The following is a 23,112-nucleotide window of genomic DNA, read 5'->3' on the forward strand; positions in this document are numbered from 1 at the left end:
GATGTGAAGCAGCAGGGCTAATGAGGGATACGGTTTCTGGGGAGTTCTCGAGTCAGATAGCGGGGCCACGTTCATCATTTGGGCATAAGATTCTCTACCCTTAGTTTAAATGGTCAAAAAGTTAAAGGAATAGCCCTTCAATAAAGGTAAAGAGACCCCTGACCTTTAGGTCCAGTCGTGGCCGACTCTGGGGTTGCGGCACTCATCTCACTTTATTGGCCGAGGGAGCCGGCGTACAGCCTCCGGGTCATGTGGCCAGCATGACTAAGCAGCTTCTGGCGAACCAGAGCAGCGCACGGAAACGCCGTTTACCTTCCCGCTGGAGCGGTACCTGTTTATCTACTTGCACTTTGACATGCTTTCGAACTGCTAGGTTGGCAGGAGCAGGGACCGAGCAATGGGAGCTCACCCCGTCACGGGGATTCGAACCGCCGACCTTGTGATCAGCAAGTCCTAGGCTCTGTGGTTTAACCCACAGCGCCACCCGCGTCCCTAGCCCTTCAGTATCTTAAGTTAAATTGAAGTGGTTCAAAGTAACTGTTGATCAGTGTTTTGAAATCAGCTAGGCACGTTTTTCACCTGGCTATCGACCACTTACAACCTGTCTCCAGGATGGTCCCTGACATCTCCACAATCTGGAGGGACATGGCTCGGGGAATCATTGGATCTCGCTTGTTTTCACACACTAACACCACATCCTGTAGAATTCTATCAGTTATATTTTATCTGCATAGTTAGAATGAATTTCTGGAACCGAAGATGCTTTTTCTGTGCAGTCTGAGCAGATGACAGCCTTGAACTAGGTTAAGAACTTGGAGAGCTTAAAGAGGAAAAGTCACTTGATTCAGGGACAGTAAGAGAACTGTTGCTACGTGTCATTTGGTTTCCTGTGTGCACACACACACACGCAGAAACAGGAGTTCAGAAGTAATCGAAGGCCCTCACAATATGCAGCTCGATTTTACTTTCTGTATACAAATACACTTCTTAATAATTTTATGTAGCAGCGATTAGTCCCCAGCTCCCTGTTTTTAACACTAGTTTGCAAAAGGGGCATCTATTTTTTGGGGGGGGGGGATTTATGCCTTTTATGGCAGAACCAGTCTGTTGTTGCTCCCTGGATCTAAAATTGTAAATATTAATAAAGGTTAATGTTTCACAGAAAGCAGCCTGTTACGATTTGACTTGGGCAGATACTACATACATATTGGCCTATTCTGACCACTTTTTCTTAATGGTGACTGCTCAGAATTGCACAGGAAAGTCATTTTGCTTCCTGAAATTCATTCCGATTATGCGAATAGGCATGAACCTCCATATGGTGATGTCAGACGCCATCCTCGCACCTAGGCATCTTTGCTTGGTCGCATGTGGTCAATAGCCAGGTGCAAAATGCGCCTGGCTCCTGGCTAATTTCAAACACTGAAGATGATTAGGCTTTTTTGGATTTTTTAAACATTGAACCAGGTCCCAGTCCAGTACTCTCTTTGTTGTACCATGCAAGATCCTGTACCTCAGGTTACATACGCTTCAGGTTACAGACTCCGCTAACCCAGAAATAGTGCTTCAGGTTAAGAACTTTGCTTCAGGATGAGAACAGAAATCATGCTCCGGTGGCGTGGCGGCAGCAGGAGGCCCCATTAGCTAAAGTGCTGCTTCAGGTTAAAAACAGTTTCAGGTTAAGAACAGACCTCCAGAACGAATTAAATACTTAACCCGAGGTACCACTGTACTCTCTTTGTTGTACCATGCAAGATCCTGTAACTAATAAGTTTGTTCACCAGCAAACCTCCCTTGCCACCCAAAGCACAGACGTTTTGAAAGAACCAACGAGGGTTGGAAAACACATCTGGAAGTGGATATTCATTTTGTTACCCTCATTCTTCTTCTACTTCTTCTTCTTCTTTTGCAGGGCTCTCCACCCACCATGGCCACAGCGTTACCCAGAACCCTTGGAGAATTGCAGCTGTACCGAATCTTGCAGAAAGCCAACCTCTTATTCTACTTCGATGCCTTCATTCAGCAAGGAGGGGATGACGTCCAGCAGTTGTGTGAAGCCGGGGAAGAGGAGTTCCTGGAGATCATGGCGCTCGTCGGCATGGCCAGCAAACCTCTTCACGTCCGAAGACTGCAGAAGGCTTTGAGAGACTGGGTGACAAACCCAGGCCTTTTTAACCAGCCTCTTACTTCCTTACCGGTCAGTAGCATCCCAATATATAAGTTACCGGAAGGATCTCCTGCTTGGTTGGGAATCTCATGCAATAGTTACGAAAGGAATAGTAATACCCGGGAGCCTCACTTGAAGATTCCAAAATGTGCCGCCACCACCTGCGTCCAGAGCGTCGGTGCGGGCAAGTCCGACGGGGTGGGGAACTTGACGCTGCAGAGCGGCAGCGAAACGAGACTGTGGCAAGGCCACCACACTACAGAGAGCGAACACAGCCTTTCCCCAGCCGACGCCGGCTCTCCGGCCTCACCAAAGGAAAACACGGAAACCCTGGACGCGGCGGCGGCCCTGTCGGTCACCGAGTGCGTCGAGCGCATGGTTCCCACCCTCCCCAAAAGTGACTTGAACGAAGTGAAGGAACTGCTGAAAATCAACAAAAAGCTGGCCAAGATGGTGGGCCACATCTTTGAGATGAGCGACGAGGACCCTCACAAAGAGGAGGAGATCAGGAAGTTCAGTGCAATATACGGCAGGTTTGACTCGAAAAGGAAAGATGGCAAGCATCTCACCCTCCACGAGGTAAAATGGCGCGAGCAAGAATCAGTTTCCCCTGTTCTTTTCCGGTCTTCTTCTCAGAGGTTCTCTCGTCCTCAGGCCGCACCAGCCCAGATACTACATTTTTCTTAGGGAAAGCACAGAAAATCCAAATCTTGTCATGCCAGTAATAATTGTTAAGGCAGCAAGCAAGACCTTATAACATAATATTTGTACTTCTTTGTGTGCCTCCTTCACAAGAGGTCCAGAGGGTGGTAACATGAGAACGGGGCCTTTTCTGCAGTGGCTCCCCGTCTGTGGAATGCTCTCCCCAGGGAGGTTCGCATGGCGCCTTCATTATACACCTTTAGGTGCCAGGCAAGAATGAACTCTTTAACCAGGCCTTTGGCTGATTCACATCCAATACCCTTTTAAAATGGGTTGGGTGTTATTGGGTTAGTTTTTTAAAAAAAATATATTGATTATGTATTTTGTGTTTTTATATTTTGATTTTATCTTGTGAGACCTGCGAGTATAGGGCGATATAGTAATAGTAGTAGTAGTAATAATAATAATACCTGGGCGCATTTTAAAAGATGCATCATCTAACCTGAAAGTTGTCAGGGGTCTTTCTGAAGAACAGGCTGCATAGCTAAAATGGCACTTTAAATGGAAAGCTGCTGTTTTTATTCTGTGCAATTATTTATGTGTTGCCTTTTAACCCAAAGAAGGTCCCCACTTTAGCTTAAAAATAACAATGTGAGAAACAGATTAAAAACTGGGGCAGGTGTGGATCACCTTTAAAAACAGTCTGGAATTAATGGATTATATAACTATACGACCAGCAATATCAGTGGCCTTAAAGATAGGCATGGCTTAAGTCAATTTGTCTCCTGCGTTCTGCTGGGTGCCTTTAAAAACTGACCCAAAACTGGGTGTTGTAAGAAAGTTTCAGTGGCCTTCCTAAAGCTAAACAAAGATGAAGTCAGTCTAAATTTCCTAGGAAGGGAGATCCATAAGCAGGGTGCCAACACAAAAAAGACTCTGCCCCTGTTTTCACCAACAGAAACTCTTGGTGGGGCATAACAGCTAGATCTTAAATCAGCTTTATTTGGGATAAGGCAGTCTTTCAGATATCCTGGCCCAAAATTGTTGAAGGTTGCTGTGTGATCTTGCAGAGTCTGACATCTTAACTAAAGTGATAAACATTTTGTTTCCCGCTCTGGTTGGTTGGTAAAGATTGGCAGTGCAAGTAGCCTGTTCCGTTAAGCTAGACTAGAGTTTCCCAAACTTGAGCCTCCAACTGTTTAATTTTTAGACTACAAATCCCATCATCCCTAGCTAGCAGAACCAGTGGTTACGGCTCATGGGACCTGTAGTCCAAAAACAGCTGGAGACCCAAGTTTAGGAAACTCTGAGTTTAACCAAAGGAACTGTGTGCACTTAAGGAAAGGCCTAATACACGAGTCTTAAAATTAATTTTGATCATTGTCCAAGCAAAGAACAGTTGCATTTCCAAGGAAGGGTCTAGCGGACTGTAGGCCGAATTCTCTAAATTATAAAGTCCCTCAGTTCACAAAGGAATGAATCTAGTCATTCGCTTCAGGAGTATCTCTTTACCACATTGCATGTTTCTATGTTGCACGTTGTAGCTTTAAATTCCAGGCTTAACCATCCTTGTTTGTTTGGGTACTATTGATGAACAGTTACAGTACATGCAACAGAAAGCAAATATTGTGTCAGCATTTCTTCATTTTACAGTTGATGCAACATTTACCCCCTCACAATTTGAGGAAAACTAGCGAAGTATTTCCTTTCAGAAAATGCAAGATAAAAAAAGAAGGGCGTTGTGATAGTACTTCCACCCACCAGAGTTAAATTTACTGGCTGGAGCTCTGTGGAAATCAATGGTCCTCTGACTTTAAAGCTGCAAAACTCTTTTCTTCTCGACGAAAAACCTCCTGAGCAGTTTTGTGGATTTTTAAAAAACTCGTTTAGACAAACACATTTTCTCCTGTACCACATGATGGATATAAACTCATAGTGTCAATGTGTGTACTATAGTCTAAAACGAAAGAGATCCTCTCTTTTACCTTCAGAAAAAACAAATGTCTGAATAGCAGTGTGGCCGTTTCAGGGATGCAGACAAATTGCACTGTGATGTGAAACGCTAATCCAATGCTATTAAAAGATTTTACTTCCCTTATAAGGAAGGTACAAAAGTTGGGTTCAAAGCCATGGTTTCCTTAAGATAAAAAAAAGGTTTTGATTTGTGCACCACCTAAAAATTTAGCACTTTTTTTTTTAAGAGCATGAGCTATAGTCAGATGCTGAAATGGACTGAACAAAAGGAAGCATATTTTGAGTTGTGGTTGCTTGGATTGTAGAAGAAAACTTTGAGGTGGAATCTTCATCTGGTGATGTGTTTTCGTTCTTCCATCAAGTTTTTAAATGAGAGTGAAATCCATAGTTGAAACAAGTAGGCTTTGCACGTAGGTTTTTCTACTTTGTTCCAATTTCCCACCTAAATTGATTTGGTTAGGACAGGGGTGGCCAACTCCCGAGAGACTGCGATCTACTTTCAGAATTAAAATCTGGCAATGATCTACCTCCGCTTTTTTTTTAGGGAGAAGAAAAGCCCCGTTTTTGAGGGGTTCAGGTCTAAGTTGTTGAGCTTTTCTTAGATAGAAGGATAGCCCCGTTTTTATACAAATACTTTCTTAGGAGGGATGTTCTGTTTTTGGTGGGGGTTAAAGGCAAGGGTCAAAGGAAAAGTGTCACTCTCAATAATATAGCTTTGAATGAAAATAGCCACAGAGAGAAAGCTCCATCTTCCCTTCTACTGATCAGACAACAATGGAGGGCAGAGCAGGAGTCCGTTTCAACAACGCTGAGGAAAGGGAGCCAGAGATCGACCCGCAATCTACCAAAACCTCGCGGGGATCTACCAGTAGCATGGCCAGGAAGGTTAAAGTGTTCATCTGTGGATTTGGTGGTGTTGTGGGTTAAACTACAGAGCCTAGGACTTGCCAGTCAGAAGGTCGGTGGTTCGAATCCCCACGATGGGGTGAGCTCCCGTTGCTCGGTCCCTGATCCTGCCAACCTAGAAGTTCAAAAGCACGTCAGAGTGCAAGTGGATAAATAGGTACTGCTCCGGCGGGAAGGTAAACGGCATTTCTGTGCGCTGCTCTGGTTTGCCAGAAGTGGCTTAGTCATGCTGGCCACATGACCCGGAAGCTGTACTCTGGCTCCCTCGGCCAATAAAGCGAGATGGGCGCCGCAACCCCAGAGTCGGCCACGACTGGACCTAATGGTCAGGGGTCCCTTTACCTTTACTTATTCTTTTGGTCAGATTTAGGTTATACAGTGCTACCTTGGTTCTCAAACTCAATCCATTCCGGGAGTCCCTTCAACTCCCGAAACCATTTGAAAACCAAGACGCGGCTTCTGATTGGCAGCAGGAGTTTCCTACACTCACGCTGCGTTTGATGTTTGGCTTCCGGGAAATTTTCGCAAACCGGAACACCTACTTCCGGGTTTGCGGCGTTCGGAAGCCGATTTATTTGACAACTAAGCCGTTCGGGAACCAAAGTACCACTGTAATCGACTGGCCAAAGATAAATCAGTTGACTGCCTATTACTTGATTGCAGTCAAATACTCAATTAAGCAAAGAATGCCAATGTTTATGTGGATCTTACTTACCCCTCCCCCTTCACGATGGTGCAGTTGACTAACAAGGGCAGCAATGACAGCAACACCAAATTTCTTCCATTGCCTACCTGCAATGATTGCCTATACCTCCCAAGTTGGAATGCAAAGCTGTCACTGGTGCGAAAGGTCTCTCCCTAGGGCAGCCTAGGGGAAAAACCAGGGAAAGTTGACTCAGACGCTGCTTAAATTTGGCTTGCTAACTAATTAGAACAGCTGCCTTCAAGAGCCGACACACGTTTTTAATAGTTGGCGGTATTTTCTTCATTTCTGCTTTTCAATTTATTTTTTTCTTAATTCTAACTGTAGACTTAACTGATGTTCCATGGAAAAAAGCCAAAGAGAAGAACTGTTCTGTGAATTGTTCATATTTATAGAAACCTTCTTAGCACCGTAAAAACTTTTGATGCATTGTAATGAATGATATAGAAAGTTTGTCTGATTGTTTCATGGTTTCTTAACTTGTTTTTATAAGTTAACATAACCACCCAACTTGTGGATGACCAACTTTTTTTCTTCTAATAAAATTAACGCTTTAAGACGCAATCCTATATGCTTTTGCTTGGGACTGTTTCCTTGACCTTGGTGGAACTTCCGACTTAGAGTTCCTGGGCAATATTTCAAAAGAGACTAAAATCTTTATTGTCTTGTAAAATGCCAAACCTCAGCCAGATCATCCTCTCCCTTAAGCAGGTTATGTCTGGCAGATGTTTGCAACTGCTGATAGTACTCAGTGTTGCATAAAACATCATGTTGAGTTGCAGGTGTAGGAATCTTGTGTGTCGTTGTATCGCTAAGACCTATAAGAAAGTAGCCAGTGTTATTCAAAGGGCATACAGGCTGCTTTGGTTTGTTGTAAGCCAGCGTTCAAAATTATCCGGGTGCCTGGTGCATTTTGCGACAGGCAACCCGCCTGTTGCGAGGAAGTGGAGATGTTTGGGGCCTAACATCATCTGGATGGCATGGTTCCAATGCCTCGCCAGTCAGCTGGTCTGCAGGGCAGCGTGGCACCAAAAGATCAGAGTTGGGCTACCTTCCCAGGTTAGTGAGCCCCATCTGCCCCTCCCTTCCCTCTTTGACATGTGCAGAAAACCGCCTTCTTGGCCATTGGACCCACTAAATAATAATTTATTATTTATACCCCCGCCCATTTGGCTGGGTTTCCCCATCCACTCTGGGCGGCTCCCAACAGAATATAATAATAATAATAATAATAATAATAATAATAATAATAATAATAATAATAATAATAATTTATTATTTATACCCTGCCCATCTGGCTGGGCTTCCCCAGCCACTCTGGGCGGCTTCCAAAAGAATCAAACATTAAAAGCTTCCCGAAACACGACCAAACACCAGACATTAAAAACTTCCCTAAACAGGGCTGCCTTCTAAAAGTCAGATACAGTGGTACCTTGGGTTACATACGCTTCAGGTTACATACGCTTCAGGTTACAGACTCCGCTAACCCAGAAATAGTACCTTGGGTTTGCTTCAGGATGAGAACAGAAACTTTGCTTCAGGATGAGAACAGAAATCGCACGGCGGCAGCAGGAGGCCCCATTAGCTAAAGTGGTCTTCAGGTTAAGAACAGTTTCAGGTTAAGAACGGACCTCCGGAACGAATTAAGTACTTAACCCAAGGTACCACTGTAGTTGTTTATTTCCTTGACATCTGATGAGAGGGTGTTCCACAGGGCGGGCGCCGCTACCAAGAAGGCCCTCTGTAATAACGCCAATGGCAAAAGACGAGGACTTAAGCTGGCACTGGCCCATGCAACATGCCTCAGATCACCTGGCTCACATAGCACTAGAGTGGTTCATGCTTTTCAAGAAGAAGAATAAAAAAGTGTTGCTGTTTTTTTAAAAAAGTGACTAGATATTTTGTTTTGGCGCCTGCAAAACGTCAGGAGCCATGTGGTGAATAGCTTTTCTATCTCAGTTTCTAACGCTTGACTGTTGTAAGGTCTTCTGTCCCTCGAGTGGGAATGCAGAACCTCCAACATAATAAGGTCTGCCAGCTGATGTCATATATGATGGGACAGGCAATAGTGGGGCTTGCATGGAAGGCAGTCAGCTGACTCGCAGTGCTTGGGAAGCGCTGTGCCCACGATTGCCAAGCCCTGTGCGTAATAATAATAATAATAATATTTCCCCAGCCACTCTGGGTGGCTTCCAACAAGAGATAAAAATACATTAAAACACCAGTCATTAAAAACGTCCCTAAACAGGGCTTCAGATGCCTTCTAAAAGTCAGTTAGTTGTTTGACTCCTTGACATCTGATGGGAGGGCGTTCCACAGGGCGGGCGCCACTACCAAGAAGGCCCTCTACCTGGTTCCATGTAACCTCACTTCTCATAGTGAGGGAACCGCCAGAAGGCCCTTGGCGCTGGACCTCAGTGTTTGGACAGAACGATGGGGGTGAAGACGCTCCTTCAGGTATACTGGGCCAAGGCCATATACCCAAGGCCCAGCAAACAACTGGTTGTCTGGTCTTGTGGAGTGCTGTGCCTGACGTGGCAAGTTCTGAGGTTTGCGGGCTATGCCTTTGAGTGAACTGGCTGATTGAGAATTGTGTGGGCAAAATAGATGTTTTTGGCAATATCTCTGGATACACTATAAACTGGTCCAAATCGGGAGTTGATGTTAATAGGAAACAACTTTTTGGTTCAAACATTTAAACAATACCAGGTTTATATTTGCAGTGGCAACATTAAATATCTAGGTGTGTTAATGCCGCGAGACTTATCTAAATTAGTGTCATGAAACGTCAACAAAATATATCATGAGGTATCAATAGATTGACAGATGGGAGTCATTGAACCTGACCATGTGGGGAAAAGCCAATGCTCTTAAAATGAATGTGATACCTAGACTAGTTTATATTTTATCCCTCTTATATCTTAAGAGGAATTCCAGTTCACATACCGAGCAAATACTTTCGCAAAATTAAATCTTTGTTTAGAAAATGCCTTTGGGGCTCTTCAATTCCAAGAATATCTAGGCAAAAAATGCAAATACCGATAAAAGGAGGAGCATTTGGCTGATTGAGAATTGTGTGGGCAAAATGAGTTACCGTATTTTTTGCACCATAACACTCACTTTTTTCCTCCTAAAAAGTAAGGGGAAATGTCTGTGCGTGTTATGGAGGCAATGCCTACGGGTGGCATGCCTACGGATTTTCCTCCTCTAAAAACTACATGCGTGTTATGGTCGGGTGCGTGTTATAGAGCGAAAAATACGGTACTTAAGTCCTTGTGACATCAAGTATGTGGCAGGAGGGTGGCCCCACACATCAATCAGGCTTTGCCCAGGTGGACCTGCCAGCCAGATCCAGATTCCCCACCTCTGCTCTGGATATTGGGTGTCTGCAATCATTTGATTCCTAGAGAGAAGTTCCTTGGTGACTGACTGACTGACTGTCTAAAACAGGACTGTGGCCCTCCAGATGTTACTAAACTACAACTCCCATAATTCCTGATTATTGGCCATGCTGACTAGGACTGATGGGAGTCTGAAGGGCCACAGGTTCCCCAGTCCTGGTCTAAAGGCTATTGTGAGTGTTTCACCCGCTGCTTCACTCATGGGTGCCATCACTCATAATGATCGCCTTTGGGCTGATCAAGGACTGCAGTAACAAGATAAATCATCACCATCATCAGTAAGTTTATTGTACTAGCCGAAGGGTGTGACAATTTCATAACAGTATGCCGGATTACAAACCATAATTAAAACACACACCAATAATATATCGGTGATAAGAAGAAAGAGAAATCCAAAAGACCGTCACCCCAGCTGGTAAGAATTCAGTATCAACAACCTTGTATTTTTTTTATTCTTTACTATTTTTGGAGGTAGTGGAGCTTGTTTTTTGTGTGTCCTGTGTATAGCACTCTAGAGCCCCACAAACATCACTTGCACTCCATTTTTAAAACTATAAATGCTACGGTTATTTATAAAACAACCCCACCACCAACATCTTATCAGCCAGTTGTGAGGTGCAGAATTTCACTGGTAAGAGCAGTGAAATGCGTTTAACTGGCTCGTGCTTTATTTGAAAAAAGTACCCTCCATATTATAGCATTTAGTTTGTCACATGGCTGGATTACTTGTGGGTTTATGGCAGGAGTGACAAACCTCTGGGCCGCAAGCCACACTTGGTCCGTCAGTTTGGCCCCCAATGCCATTTCCCTCAAGCTGTGTCCACCCACTCCTCAGCTGACATCACTGGTGATATCATCTGATGGGTGGGAGGTTAAGGTTTAATCCTGCATTGGCCAGTAGAGAACAAGATCACGTAGCCAAGGCAGCAGGATTTAGTCCCCTCTCATCAGCTGTGGGGGGATTGAAGCTGTGCAAAAGCACCTTTTGAAGCAGCTCTCTTGTGTGAGCTACTTCAGAGATGCTTTTGCAGTGTTCTAAGATGGCTTCTGTGAGACATGCAAAGCGTGTGGGATTCCACCAGAATGGTGCACCTACCCACCTGTCAGATTTGCCTTGCGGAGCCGGAAAGGATTCTCTACCCTCTATTTATGGCATTGTAAGTCTAAGCTGGTGGTAGTTCAATTTCCATTTCCTTTCCTTTTTTTGAGGTACCAATCAACCTACAAGAGTTTTGCAATAATAATAATAATAATAATAATTCTTTGTTTTTGTATGGATTTGTGTTCTGATGAGAGATTTTTAAAAGATAGGATACGAAATGCCCTGACATACTGAAATAAAAGTATGTGATTTTAAATCAACAACCATAATGTGTGTGTGTGTTTAAGATGCGTTGCATCCACGGAGAAAGGAGATATGTAATTAGTCTGACCTAAAAAGGATGTATGTCAGTGAATAGGACTAAATCTTATATCCACTTTTTTATATTGAGACAATACCTTCATTTGGAGGTGAATCCCACTGATTTAAATGTTGTTTTATGATTTCAGGCAATGGAGGATATGCAGAAATAAGATCTGCCCAAGGCAGCAGAATTTAGTCCCCGCTTGTCAGCTTTGAGGGAATTGAAGCTGTGCAAAAGCACCTTTTGAAGCAGCTCTCTTGTGTGAGCTAATTCAAAGATCCTTTTGCAGTGTTCTAAGACAGCTTCTGCTGGGTAAGCAAGAGTTTTGCCATAGTGTTAATTCATATGAAATCCATTCTTTCTGAAGTTCTCAGTGTTTAGAGACTTTTATAATACCTGCTTGATTCTCCAAATCTTATCTTCTTGTAGACTGACAGAACAATATGTAGCGAATGTCAGCATAAGCCACCACATTCTCACTTCATTTAGCTTTCGTTCCTGATGCGAAGATTCACTCCAAGGTCTTTGTAGTCACTGAGAGGAATTCACGGCTGTTGGTCTTGAGTGTGGCACTTTGGAAATTGTGAAGAGGGGAAAGAATATTGGGCTCAGCCTTGGCTAATGTAATTTCTTTATGTTGCAGTGGGACAAGGTTCCGGGCTTCTGGGTCCGTAAAATTTAGAATCCTCTAGCTCTGTGCATTGCTGCATGTACATAGGCATTTGACGTGTTGAATATTATAAAGTGTAAAGAGGGGAGAATGACTTTGTCAAAGGGCAGGGGGATTTGATTTAAATCCAATTGATCCAATCCAATCAGTAAGACTTGATTTAAATCGTGTGGTTTTTTACAGAAAGACTCATTATTAATATTTACAACCAGATGAAGGTTTCCGATTGTGCAAATGAAATAGAACTGATAGTTAATTCTACAGATGGGGCATTAGAGTGTGAATACAGTCCCGATCCAATGATCCCCAGATGGTGGAGGTGTCAGGCGCCAACCTGACGTCCAGGTATCTTCACTTAGTCGCAAGTGGTCATAAGCCAAGTGCAAAATTTCGCCTGGTGCCTGGAGGTCTCCACCTTACAGTGGTATGGAGAACTGCTGTCTTTCTGGGGTCACCCACCTTGGGAAATCATCTCCCCCTAGAGATCAGGTGGGCACCAACAGCTGGGGGCTTCTGCCAGCCATTAAAAGAATTCCTTTTTACCCTAAGCTTTTCCTGGTTATTAATCCCTGCTCCTGCCATCTCTGGCTACTAAAACCTCACTGTTTTATTGATAAGACTTTTCTTGTTATATTTTGGTATACAGTTGTACCTTGGAAGTCAAACAGAATACGTTCCGGAAGTCCGTTCGACTTCCAAAACGTTTGAGAACCAAATCGCGGCTTCAGTCAGAAGCCGCAAAAGCCCCGTCGTACATTCTGCTTCCAAAAGAATGTTCGAAAACAGGAACACTCACTTCTGGGAGCCGATTTGTTTGGGAGCCAAGGCGTTCAAGATCCAAGGTACGACTGTACAGAGGTACCTCTACTTACGTTCACCTCTGGTTCTGTATCCTTCGGGATACGCACGTGGCAAACTCAGAAGTATTTTTCCGGGTTTTGCCGCATGCGCAGAAGCACTCTATGCGCCGTGCACGTGCGCAGAAGCGCTCCACACGCTGTGCGCTTGCGCAGAAGTGCTAAACCATGCCACGTGCATGCACAGAAGCAGCACCTCCAGATATGCACACCTCAGGATCCAACCAGAGCTCTGGAACGGATCCTGTGCGCAACCAGAGGTACCACTGTACATTGTTGTTCTCTTCTGTCAACCACCTTGGTATACTGTTGAAATGAAAGGGCCATATCATTTTAATAGCCAGCAATGAAATAAACCTCAGCATCTATCATATATGACAGGTGTGGCCAACTCCTGAGAGACTGCGATCTACTTTCAAAGTTAAAATCTGGCAGTGATTCAAAGTTGTTGACCCTTTTTTTTTTTTAGGGGAGGGGAAATGCCCCGTTTCTTAGGGGGTCAGGGAATTTTCGGCAGCTCTTCTGAGGGAGGAGAAACAGAAGCAGCCACTAACTTTACGATTGCTGGCCAGATAACAGCCTCCTTTTCTAAACTCAGGCTTCCCTTTTGCAACAATAGAGGCCAGCACAGAGAGATGGGGCAGGGCCGGAAGGGGGCCAGTGATCAACCGCATAGAGATCGACCAGTAGATTGCGATCGACATGTTGGACATCCCTGATATATGAGACCCCAGAGGAAAAATCGGCAGTCTTCTATTGGGATTTGTTTTTTAAAAATATACTCATTTATTTTGCTTGAGAATTGCCTATCTGTGGAAGTTCAGTTATAACCTAGGCCTAGGGGATGTTGGCCTGAATAGCCTTGAGGAATTTTGCTGGCCTTATGGAGATACTTTGGACTTCCCTCAAAATTCCTCAGGTGTTTTGCCTAACCAGGGAACCCCAAATCTGTTTTGAACTACTTCAGGTGAAATTTTGATGGCAACCCTAGTTGACACCCAGTTCTCTCTCATGCATGAGGTTACATAACATCAGGCAAATGTAGAGCATGTTGTGACTTGGAACTGGCAGCTATAGTGTCAGTCTTAATCCAGCGAGTGAATGCAGATAATATGTCAGGAGCCAGTCTGTGACATTATACTCTGTTTTTCATTCACAGAGAAGTGGTTAGATGGGGAAAGGTGGGACACACACACACACACACACACACTTCCCCCAGTTGGGAATGTCATAACAGAAAGTGTACATCTGGCAACTTTCACTTCTCCATTTTTAATAATACAGGTTATATTGGCTTGGATCCAAAAGTTATATGCACACAGTGCAATGGGCGTTGTGTTAAAAAATGAAAAATATGGCAAATAAGGAATATATAGGCCATAGCATATGAACTCTAGCAGCCCGTATAAAATCTTGCGCAACACCTTGTGCAAATGGAAACTTAATCTGAATTTGGAGCGTTTTTCTCACGCAACATTCCTATTCCAGCTCACAAACAGCCCTCTCATAAGCAGAACAGGGAGTATGATAACTGGGCATCTTTAGACTCAAGCTGCTCCTCTTCCTTCTCCTTTTATCATAATCATCATCCATCCATCCATCCATCCATCCATCCATCCATCACTGTCTTCTGAGGAGACGATGAAGGCTGAGGGTGAAGTCTCCTATTTCTATGGGAATCTCAGACCAGTAAAAACCAGCCTCTTGATGGATACGGATTGGTTTTTGGAACAGTAGCTCCATCTCTGATATAAATGGTCCGGGCAACCCATCAGAAACTTATTTAGAGGTTCGTTCCACCTGCTTAATGATTCCGAGCTCCCATTAGTCTGTTTAGGCCAGTGGTTTTCAACCAGTGTGCCGTGGCACCCTGGGGTGCCTTGAATGATGGTCAGGGGTGCCATGGGCAACACTGGCCTCTGTCCCTCTTTCTTTTCCTCCTTCCTCTGATGCTCTTTTGCGTCTCTGCCTCCCAAAGGCTTGCACAGCTGTTTATTGCAGCAGCCCTGGCTATAAGCTCCGCAAGCGAACGGTGCCTCTGGGAGGCATCTGTCTTTGGGGCAGGGGTGGGGCAGACCAGAGACCAGTGTGTGTGGTTTGGGAGCTGCATGGTCAGGGGGAAAACAATGTTGTCCAGGGTTGTAAAGACTGCAGAGAGAATAATTGGCTGCACTCTCCCTAAAGATAAAGGGACCCCTGACCATTAGGTCCAGTCGTGGCCGACTCTGGGGTTGCGGCGCTCATCTCGCTTTATTGGCCGAGGGAGCCGGCGTACAGGTTCCAGGTCATGTGGCCAGCATGACTAAGCCGCTTCTGGTGAACCAGAGCAGCGCATGGAAACGCCATTTACCTTCCCGCTGAAGCGGTACCTATTTATCTACTTGCACTTTGAGGTGCTTTCGAACTGCTAGGTTGGCAGGAGCAGGGACCGAGCAACGGGAGCTCACCTCGTCGCGGGGATTCGAACCGCCGACCTTCTGATCAGCAAATCCTAGGCTCTGTGGTTTAACCCACAGCGCCACCCGCGTCCCTACCTTGGATCAAATCTATGCTTCCAGGTGCCATAAGAAAGCTGCAGAGATAGTGCAGGATAGTGCGCACCCCGGAAATGATCTCTTTCAGCTTCTGCCTTCTGGAAGAAGGTACAGGGTTATAAAGACTAGGACTAGCCGCCTGAGAAAGTTTCTATTCAAATGCGATTTTGGTTTTAAATGCAGTGTAAGGTAGTCTCTATGGGCGTATATTGTATTTAATTATGGGGTATCAGAGTTTTTTAGGGGGCTAACCAGGCTGGGATAGCTGGGATAGCAGGCTTGTTGGTTTCTGAATGTCTGCTGTAGATTTTCAGTTTCGTTGTTCTGTATGGGACAGTGACAATAAAGATTATCGTAGAGATGGCAGCAGCTGCTGCCCAGAGAACTCCCAAATGAGAGGAGGCTGAGGGAACCCTCCACAAGGGTGTCCAAAAAAAGGGGTGAGAGGCTGGCAGCTCTTCAGGCAAGGGGTGACGTAACTGGGCTCCCAGGGGAGCAGCAGAACGAATGTAGTTGGTTAAGGGAGCCGTGGATTCAGCAAGGTTGAAAACCTCTGGTTTAGGCCACTTGGCCATTTTGTGCAAACACTATTAACTTGAGATGGTTCGCTCAGAAATAAAACCCAAGTTAGCAGCCTATTAAAGCTTCGCTGCAGAGGAAGCCAAATCTCCAGACACTCTGGGGGATCGCATTAGATCACACCAAAATGTAATAGTTTGTCATAGCAGTTCATCCCAATGGGTGCTCACAGGGCGCAGTAAGGGATTGGCTACACAGCCAGCCCCCTGAGTCGACCTCAGGACCATTATTATTATTATTATTATTATTATTATTATTATTATTATTATTCAAGCAGAATCCCTGAGGTCTGCCTGAGTTCATTTTAAAAGCATGCATTGGTTTTAAACAAAATAGTTTGTCCCTGATCTAATAACTGCTTTTTAAAAGTACCAACTTACTTCCCAGGGGATTTAGATAACTTCAAATGGGGGGGGGGGGAATCAAAGGTACTTAGCATAATTTAAAAACTTGGTTGTTTTTCTTTTGCAGGGTGTGTGTATCTTTAAAAACTGTGGCAACTGTGTTGAGCGTGATGCCAGAAATCTGAAGAAAGCCCTCCAGATTTCTCTGTGAAACTCTATAATGTTGTTTATGTACATTGCAGCAGTAATGGGAGATACGTAGGGTTTCATGTTCCTCAAAAGAGTGATACAGCTAAGGCAACGAAGCATCCCTTGTCTTTTGTTTTCCAGCTCACAGTTAACGAAGCCGCTGCTCAATTGTGTGTGAAGGATAACGCACTGCTGACCCGGAGGGACGAACTCTTTGCACTGGCGCGACAAATATCCCGAGAAGTTACCTACAAATACACTTACCGGACTACCAAGTAAGCTGCCTTTTTTTTAAAAAAAGGGGAGGGGAGATCCTAATTGCTTTAATGAGGTTTATTGTATCAGAAAACCTGTTTTTATTTTTCTTGTTCTGCAGTCAGAGTTATAGAATCATAGAAATCTAAAGTTGGAAGGGACCTTGTCATCTAGTCCAACCCCCAAGATCCTGAAATCAAGAGTCCCATTCCCTCCCTAACTCATAGTCCTGATCTGGCCCAATTGCCTTCTAAATCCGGAGCCTGCAGACGGTCCGGGAATCAGTGTGTTTTTACATGAGTAGAATGTGTGCTTTTATTTAAAATGCATCTCTGGGTTATTTGTGGGGCATAGGAATTCGTTCATCTCCCCCCCCCCCAAATAATATAGTCCGGCCCCCCACCATGTCTGAGGGACAGTGGACCGGCCCCCTGCTGAAAAAGTTTGCTGACCCTGAATTGTGCACACCCCACCCCACCTATTGGGAGCCCATGAGTCTTGGCATTTCCACACCACATTTTTCCTAGTTGTTGCAGAAAATTGTACTTTTCGTAGATCAGGTGGCTTCAACAGGGTTGAAGTTAAAAATCTGCCCCCAACCCCGACACGCTAGCTTCCTTTGTACAGGGAGGTTTTTTTTATACAAAGGAGCATTTAAACATTCAAATCCTTCTCCACCGCCCATAATCTCTAATGGTAGTCCAGCAAGATTGAACCTTACGTCAGGTTCTTAAACTACAGGACATGCTTTGTGAACCTATCTGGAAATCAAGGCTTAAATGAGAAATTTCAGTTTTCTATCTCTCTGTTGCAGGCAAGGATTTTTCCAAGGTGTTTCTTTTTCTGAAGATAAGTGTGCGCTACCTAGTAAAAACCAAACAAAATGTGTTTTCATCTCCTAGGTCTAAATGTGGAGAAAGGGATGAATTGTCACCAAAGAGAATTAAAATAGAGGTACTGTATTTTAACTTCTTCTGTTTAGTTGTAATTGCTAAAACCGACTTGCGTGAGAGAGGAAAGAACCATTAAGGCTTCATTTGGTGAACGGCTATGTTCTGCCTCACTCTCCCATCTGAAAAAAAAATCCCTTAAAATACAATGCGTTCTGAATAAATATGGTCCGGTTTATCAAAGGTTCTGTAGTAGTCACTTAAAATATGAGGGCAGTTGAAACAATATAGTGGAGCTTGTGAAGTTGTGAGTTGTAAGAGGAGAACTTGGCCAGTAATCAGGATAAAATATTTCTGTTTCATCTCCCCCTGCACTGCCCCAGTTTTATTTATTTATTGCTTTTAATGGGCAGTTTGAAATTGGTGTTCACCCTTTTCACAGCATTTCTACAGTGGAACAGGCTCAAGAAATTCCTGCATATATAGATTTTATTTTACATTTAGTTGTAGTAGCAGCAACACACACACAGCTGGCCTTTTGCACAGTTACACATGTTCTTCTCTGAAATAAGTAAAAGGAAAAAACCAGCCCATGAGGATGGGGGGGGGGGGAGCTTCTCCCCAAAAAGCTTACGAAACCAGGATGTCTCTACTTAATTTTTTTTTTTTTCATTGAGAAGATCAGCATGTATTATTTCAGCAGAATACCAGGGGGAGAAAACACGATCTGTATTTAAATATTTCACTTTATAAATATCGGGCTCATTTTACTGGAGAATATTTTTAGGAGTGGAATTTCACTGATGTTACATCCTCATCATAAGGCTCCTGTCTAGCTTCAGCTGTAGATCAGTTAATTGAAGCACAATCTTGTGCATGTTTGCTTATTCCGTTGTGTTAAATGGGGCTTGCTGAGTGCAGCCACAGTGCCATGCTAGATAAACACTGAATGTTTATCAGGCTAGGTTGTTGTTGTTGTTGTTAAAAAATTGATTTCTATGCTGCCCTTTATTAAAGATCTCAAGAGTGGTGCACAACATTAAAAATGTATTTTATGGAGCATAATAATAAAAACATAATTAAAAAGCATAGTAGTACAGTGGTACCTCGTAAGTTGAACAGAATCCATTCCGGAAGTGCGTTCACGCTTCCTAAACGTTTGGAAGCTGTGTCGGAGGTGTGGGTTCCAAAGAACGTTCGCAAAGTGGAACACTCAAGTGTACAGTACAGTGGTACCTCTGGTTGCGAACGGGATCCGTTCCGGAGCCCTGTTCGCAACCTGAGCAGAATGCAACCCATGTCTGCGTGGGTCGCGATTCGCCGCTTCTGCGCATGCGTGTGACGTCATTTTGAGCGCATGCGCGTAGCTGTCAACCTTCCCTTTTTGGCTGGAAATTCCCTTACTCCAGCGCCATTTCCCGCTGCTATCCCGGATTGTTAGATATCCCGTAGACTGTCCCTGGGACAGGTGAGGCTGCTGATCCCTTATTTTCAAATCTGAAAGTTGACAGCTATGCGCATGCCTGAGCGGCGAAACCCAGAAGTAGCCCATTCTGGTACTTCTGGGTTGCTGCGGGACGCAACCGCAAAAGATTTAACCCGAAACGTCTTTAACCCGAGGTATGACTGTATTCTTGTATAGTATATAGTTTGCGTAGCATATAGCATAATAATAAAAATAATCATAACAACAGTCCCCTTTCTTTAACAGACCATAGATTATTTAATGGCTGAAGGCCTCAGTAAAGAGGAATGTTTTGCCTAGTGCTTAAAGACATATAATGATGGTGCCAGGCAAGCCTCTCTGGGGAGAGCATCCAGCAGACGAGGAGCCACCACAGAGAAGACCCGTTATGCTCATAGTAAACCTATTGAAATAAATTAAGCCTCACTTAAGTGTGACTGACATTGGATGTTGCCCTTTATTCCATCGTGGTTTTCTTCAGGCAAATCCTGATCCTCTGTACCTCCATTTGAGGAGCACTGGCAACAATTTTCTGCACGTCTTGCTCAGTTAAACTTTCTGGGTCTTTTTGTTCGCTAGAGCATCGTTTGACCTAAACACAAATAATTTTGTTAAGTAGGTGGAATTTTTATTTTATTTTTGGCTGTTTTCAGATACCTCCATAAACTGTGTTTCATTGTTCGGATCTTCCTAATGGAAGGAAATAACACGGAGAGACACTCCTGCCAGTTGCTCTGGAAGGTTCTTGTCCTGTCTAATGGATCTTGTTGCCATTAGGGAACAATTTCCTGATAGTCAGAAAAATGAACACATGTATACACACACTCTGGCTTATGGAGGTAATGACTAAACCTAGCAAAATCATGGAAATATATTCAGTATTTTTTCATTTTGTATTTTTTAAAAAATAGATCCAGTTTTAAATAATGTAGCTTGCAGACTAAGTAAATAGGCTGTCAATTTTACCATAATTTCCCTTCTGTGTTGAGGGATATGTGATGCAGCAGGCCAGTAGTTATTTGGATGCATATATTTCCCTGTAAAGGGGTGGCGCTGTGGGTTAAACCACAGAGCCTAGGACTTGCCGATCAGAAGGATGGTGGTTCGAATCCCCGCGACGGGGTGAGCTCCCGTCGCTCGGCCCCTGCTCCTACCAACCTAGCAGTTAGAAAGCACATACAAGTAGATAAATAGGTACCACTCCAGCGGGAAGGCAGACGGTGTTTCTGTGCGCTGCTCTGGTTCGCCAGAAGCGGCTTAGTCATGCTGGCCACATGACCCGGAAGCTGTACGCCGGCTCCCTCGGCCAATAAAGCGAGATGAGTGCTGCAACCCCAGAGTCGGCCACGACTGGACCTAATGGTCAGGGGTCGCTTTACCTTTACCTATTTCCCTGTAAAGGAACGTTTCAGGAAATGGTCCCTTTGGATGCAAAAATTCCTTTGTACAATTCAATTTGTGTGTGTGTGTGTGTGTGTGTGTGTGTGTGTGTGTGTGCTACCCTGGGAAAATGTCGAGGGCACATTTTTATTCTGTAACTGCTTGTTTTGGGGTGGACTAAAAGTGAAGAGAAAGGGCGAGGGAATAATTAGCAACTTACATGTTCCTATAAAAGCCAGTGAGAATTTTGCAAGGGGACTTTGAAAGTCTTGTTACTTTTTGTGCAGCAGGAAAAGGAAGGTAATTGCTGCGATCTGTTCCTGTACGCATAGGCCTGTCCCAAAACTACACCCTAGTAAAAGAGTTAGGTTGCCAAATGCCAAACATCTACGTGTTTCATATATACGTGGATTGTACCTGGTGTTAGTCATACTCAGAGTAGACCCATTGAAATTGATGGCTAGGAGTAACTTAAGCCCATTATTTCCTGTGGCTTGATTGTACAGTCGTAATAATAATAATAATAATAATAATAATAATAATAATAATAATAATTTATTATTTATACCCCACCCATCTGGCTGGGTTTCCCCAGCCACTCTGGGCGGCTTCCAAAAGAATATTAAAATACTATGATACATCAAACATTAAAAGCTTCCCTAAACAGGGCTGCCTTCAGATGTCTTCTAAAAGTCTGGTAGTTGTTGTTCTCTTTGACATCTGGTGGGAGGGCGTTCCACAGGGAGGGCGCCACTACTGAGAAGGCCCTCTGCCTGGTTCCCTGTAACTTGGCTTCTCGCAGTGAGGGAACCACCAGAAGGCCCTCGGTGCTGGACCTCAGTGTCCGGGTAGAACGATGGGGGTGGAGACGCTCCTTCAGGTATACTGGACCGAGGCCGTTTAGGGCTTTAAAGGTCAGCACCAACACTTTGAATTGTGCTCGGAAACGTACTGGGAGCCAATGTAGGTCTTTCAAGACCGGTGTTATATGGTCTCGGCGGCCGTTCCCAGTCACCAGTCTGGCTGCTGCATTCTGGATCAGTTGTAGTTTCCGGGTCACCTTCAAAGGTAGCCCCACGTAGAGCGCATTGCAGTAGTCCAAGCGGGAGATAACCAGAGCATGCACCACTCTGGCGAGGCAGTCCGCAGGCAGATAGGGTCTCAGCCTACGTACCAGATGGAGCTGGTACACAGCTGCCCTGGACACGGATTTAACCTGTGCCTCCATGGACAGCTGTGAGTCCAAAATGACTCCCAGGCTGCGCACCTGGTCCTTCAGGGGCACGGTTACCCCATTCAGGACCAGGGAATCCCCCACACCTGCCCGCCTCCTGTCCCCCAGAAACAGTACTTCTGTCTTGTCAGGATTCAATCTCAATCGGAAGTCAAACGGAATCCGTTCCGGGAGTCCATTCGACTTCTAAAACGTTCGGAACCCAAGGCGCGGCTTACGATTGGCTGCAGGAAGCTTCAAGGGAAAGCAGAGCAATACATTTGGCACCAGCTAGGCTGCAGGAGTTGCTGGCAGGAGGCGTACAAGGCACCATCCAACAGTCTTAGGGACTCTACTCTGGATTTGTGTAGGATTTATTCCTTAGCCTTTTCTTCTCCTGAAGATCTCCTGCAAGGTAGCAGAGGTTTAGGTCCAGAGTTTTTTCCTTCTCCTAGATGGGCTAGGGACGCGGGTGGCGCTGTGGGTTAAACCACAGAGCCTAGGACTTGCCGATCAGAAGGTCGGCGGTTCGAATCCCTGCAACGGGGTGAGCTCCTGTTGCTCGGTCCCTGCTCCTGCCAACCTAGCAGTTCAAAAGCACGTCAAAGTGCAAGTAGATAAAGAGGTACCGCTCCAGCGGGAAGGTAAACGGCGTTTCCATGCGCTGCTCTGGTTCGCCAGAAGCGGCTTAGTCATGCTGGCCACATGACCCGGAAGCTGTACGCTGGCTCCCTCGGCCAATAAAGCGAGATGAGTGCCACAACCCCAGAGTCGTCCAAGACTGGACTTAACTGTCAGGGGTCCTTTTACCTTTACTAGGTGGGCTACCTTCCCAGGTTGACGAGCCCCATTTGCCCCTCACTTCCCTCTACAGCATGTGCAGAGACTGCCTTCTTGACCATTGGACCAACTATTGATCTTGCCTGCTCAATCTGCCAATACCTGTCTCTATGGAGCAAGCAAGCAAATAATCCTTACCCCTGGTAAGGATTGAAACAAAGAATGCATGCTGTTTTTTTGTTAAACAGTAAAACAATAAACAGGGCGGTGATGCAATGACTACAGCAATCAACACAGGAGGAGGAGGCTTAACAAACTGAAGGACATCGTCCTCTTTCTATGTTCCTCCCGATGGAAACATGCAGATGGGGACAGATATACCCTGCTTTAAGTCGTTTACATACCGCCTTCTCTTGTGTATTATTGATTACAAAGCTTGATGACTAAGCTCTTTAGCAATGAAACATCGGATTACCAGAACGACGTCCAAGCACTGAACCAGTGATTTATATCACAAGTGGACTCTTTATTACTCCATTTGCAATTGTTCGAGAGGAATGTTGGAATGAGAGGAAATGAGCACTGAACCACTGATATATTACAAGCAAACTCTTTACTTACTGCGCTTGCTATTGTTTAAGAAAAAACCTATTTGGGAAAGAAACTGCTTTTTGCCATTTTTATGGATGTTCAGTGTTTGTTTACAGATAGTTGCCTTGGTGATATTGTGCCGTTTGTTTGCTAAAGACAAGGGGAA

At 44.6% G+C, this 23,112-nt stretch overlaps 1 protein-coding gene across 1 annotated transcript in view; it reads left to right on the plus strand.

The window, feature by feature from the left end:
• NAB1 (NGFI-A binding protein 1) overlaps nt 1–23,112 on the plus strand; it is a 50,796-nt gene that overhangs the window by 10,243 nt on the left and 17,441 nt on the right. The window contains exons 2-4 of the mRNA XM_083468918.1: nt 1,913–2,746; nt 16,514–16,647; nt 17,530–17,581. Of these exons, the coding sequence (XP_083325044.1) occupies nt 1,928–2,746; nt 16,514–16,647; nt 17,530–17,581 (1,005 nt within the window). The 5' untranslated portion in view covers nt 1,913–1,927. The remainder of the gene's footprint in view (nt 1–1,912; nt 2,747–16,513; nt 16,648–17,529; nt 17,582–23,112) is intronic.

This window comes from Podarcis liolepis (assembly GCF_965112155.1).
Source record: "Podarcis liolepis genome assembly, chromosome: 1".
Classification (NCBI taxonomy): Eukaryota; Metazoa; Chordata; class Lepidosauria; order Squamata; family Lacertidae; genus Podarcis; species Podarcis liolepis.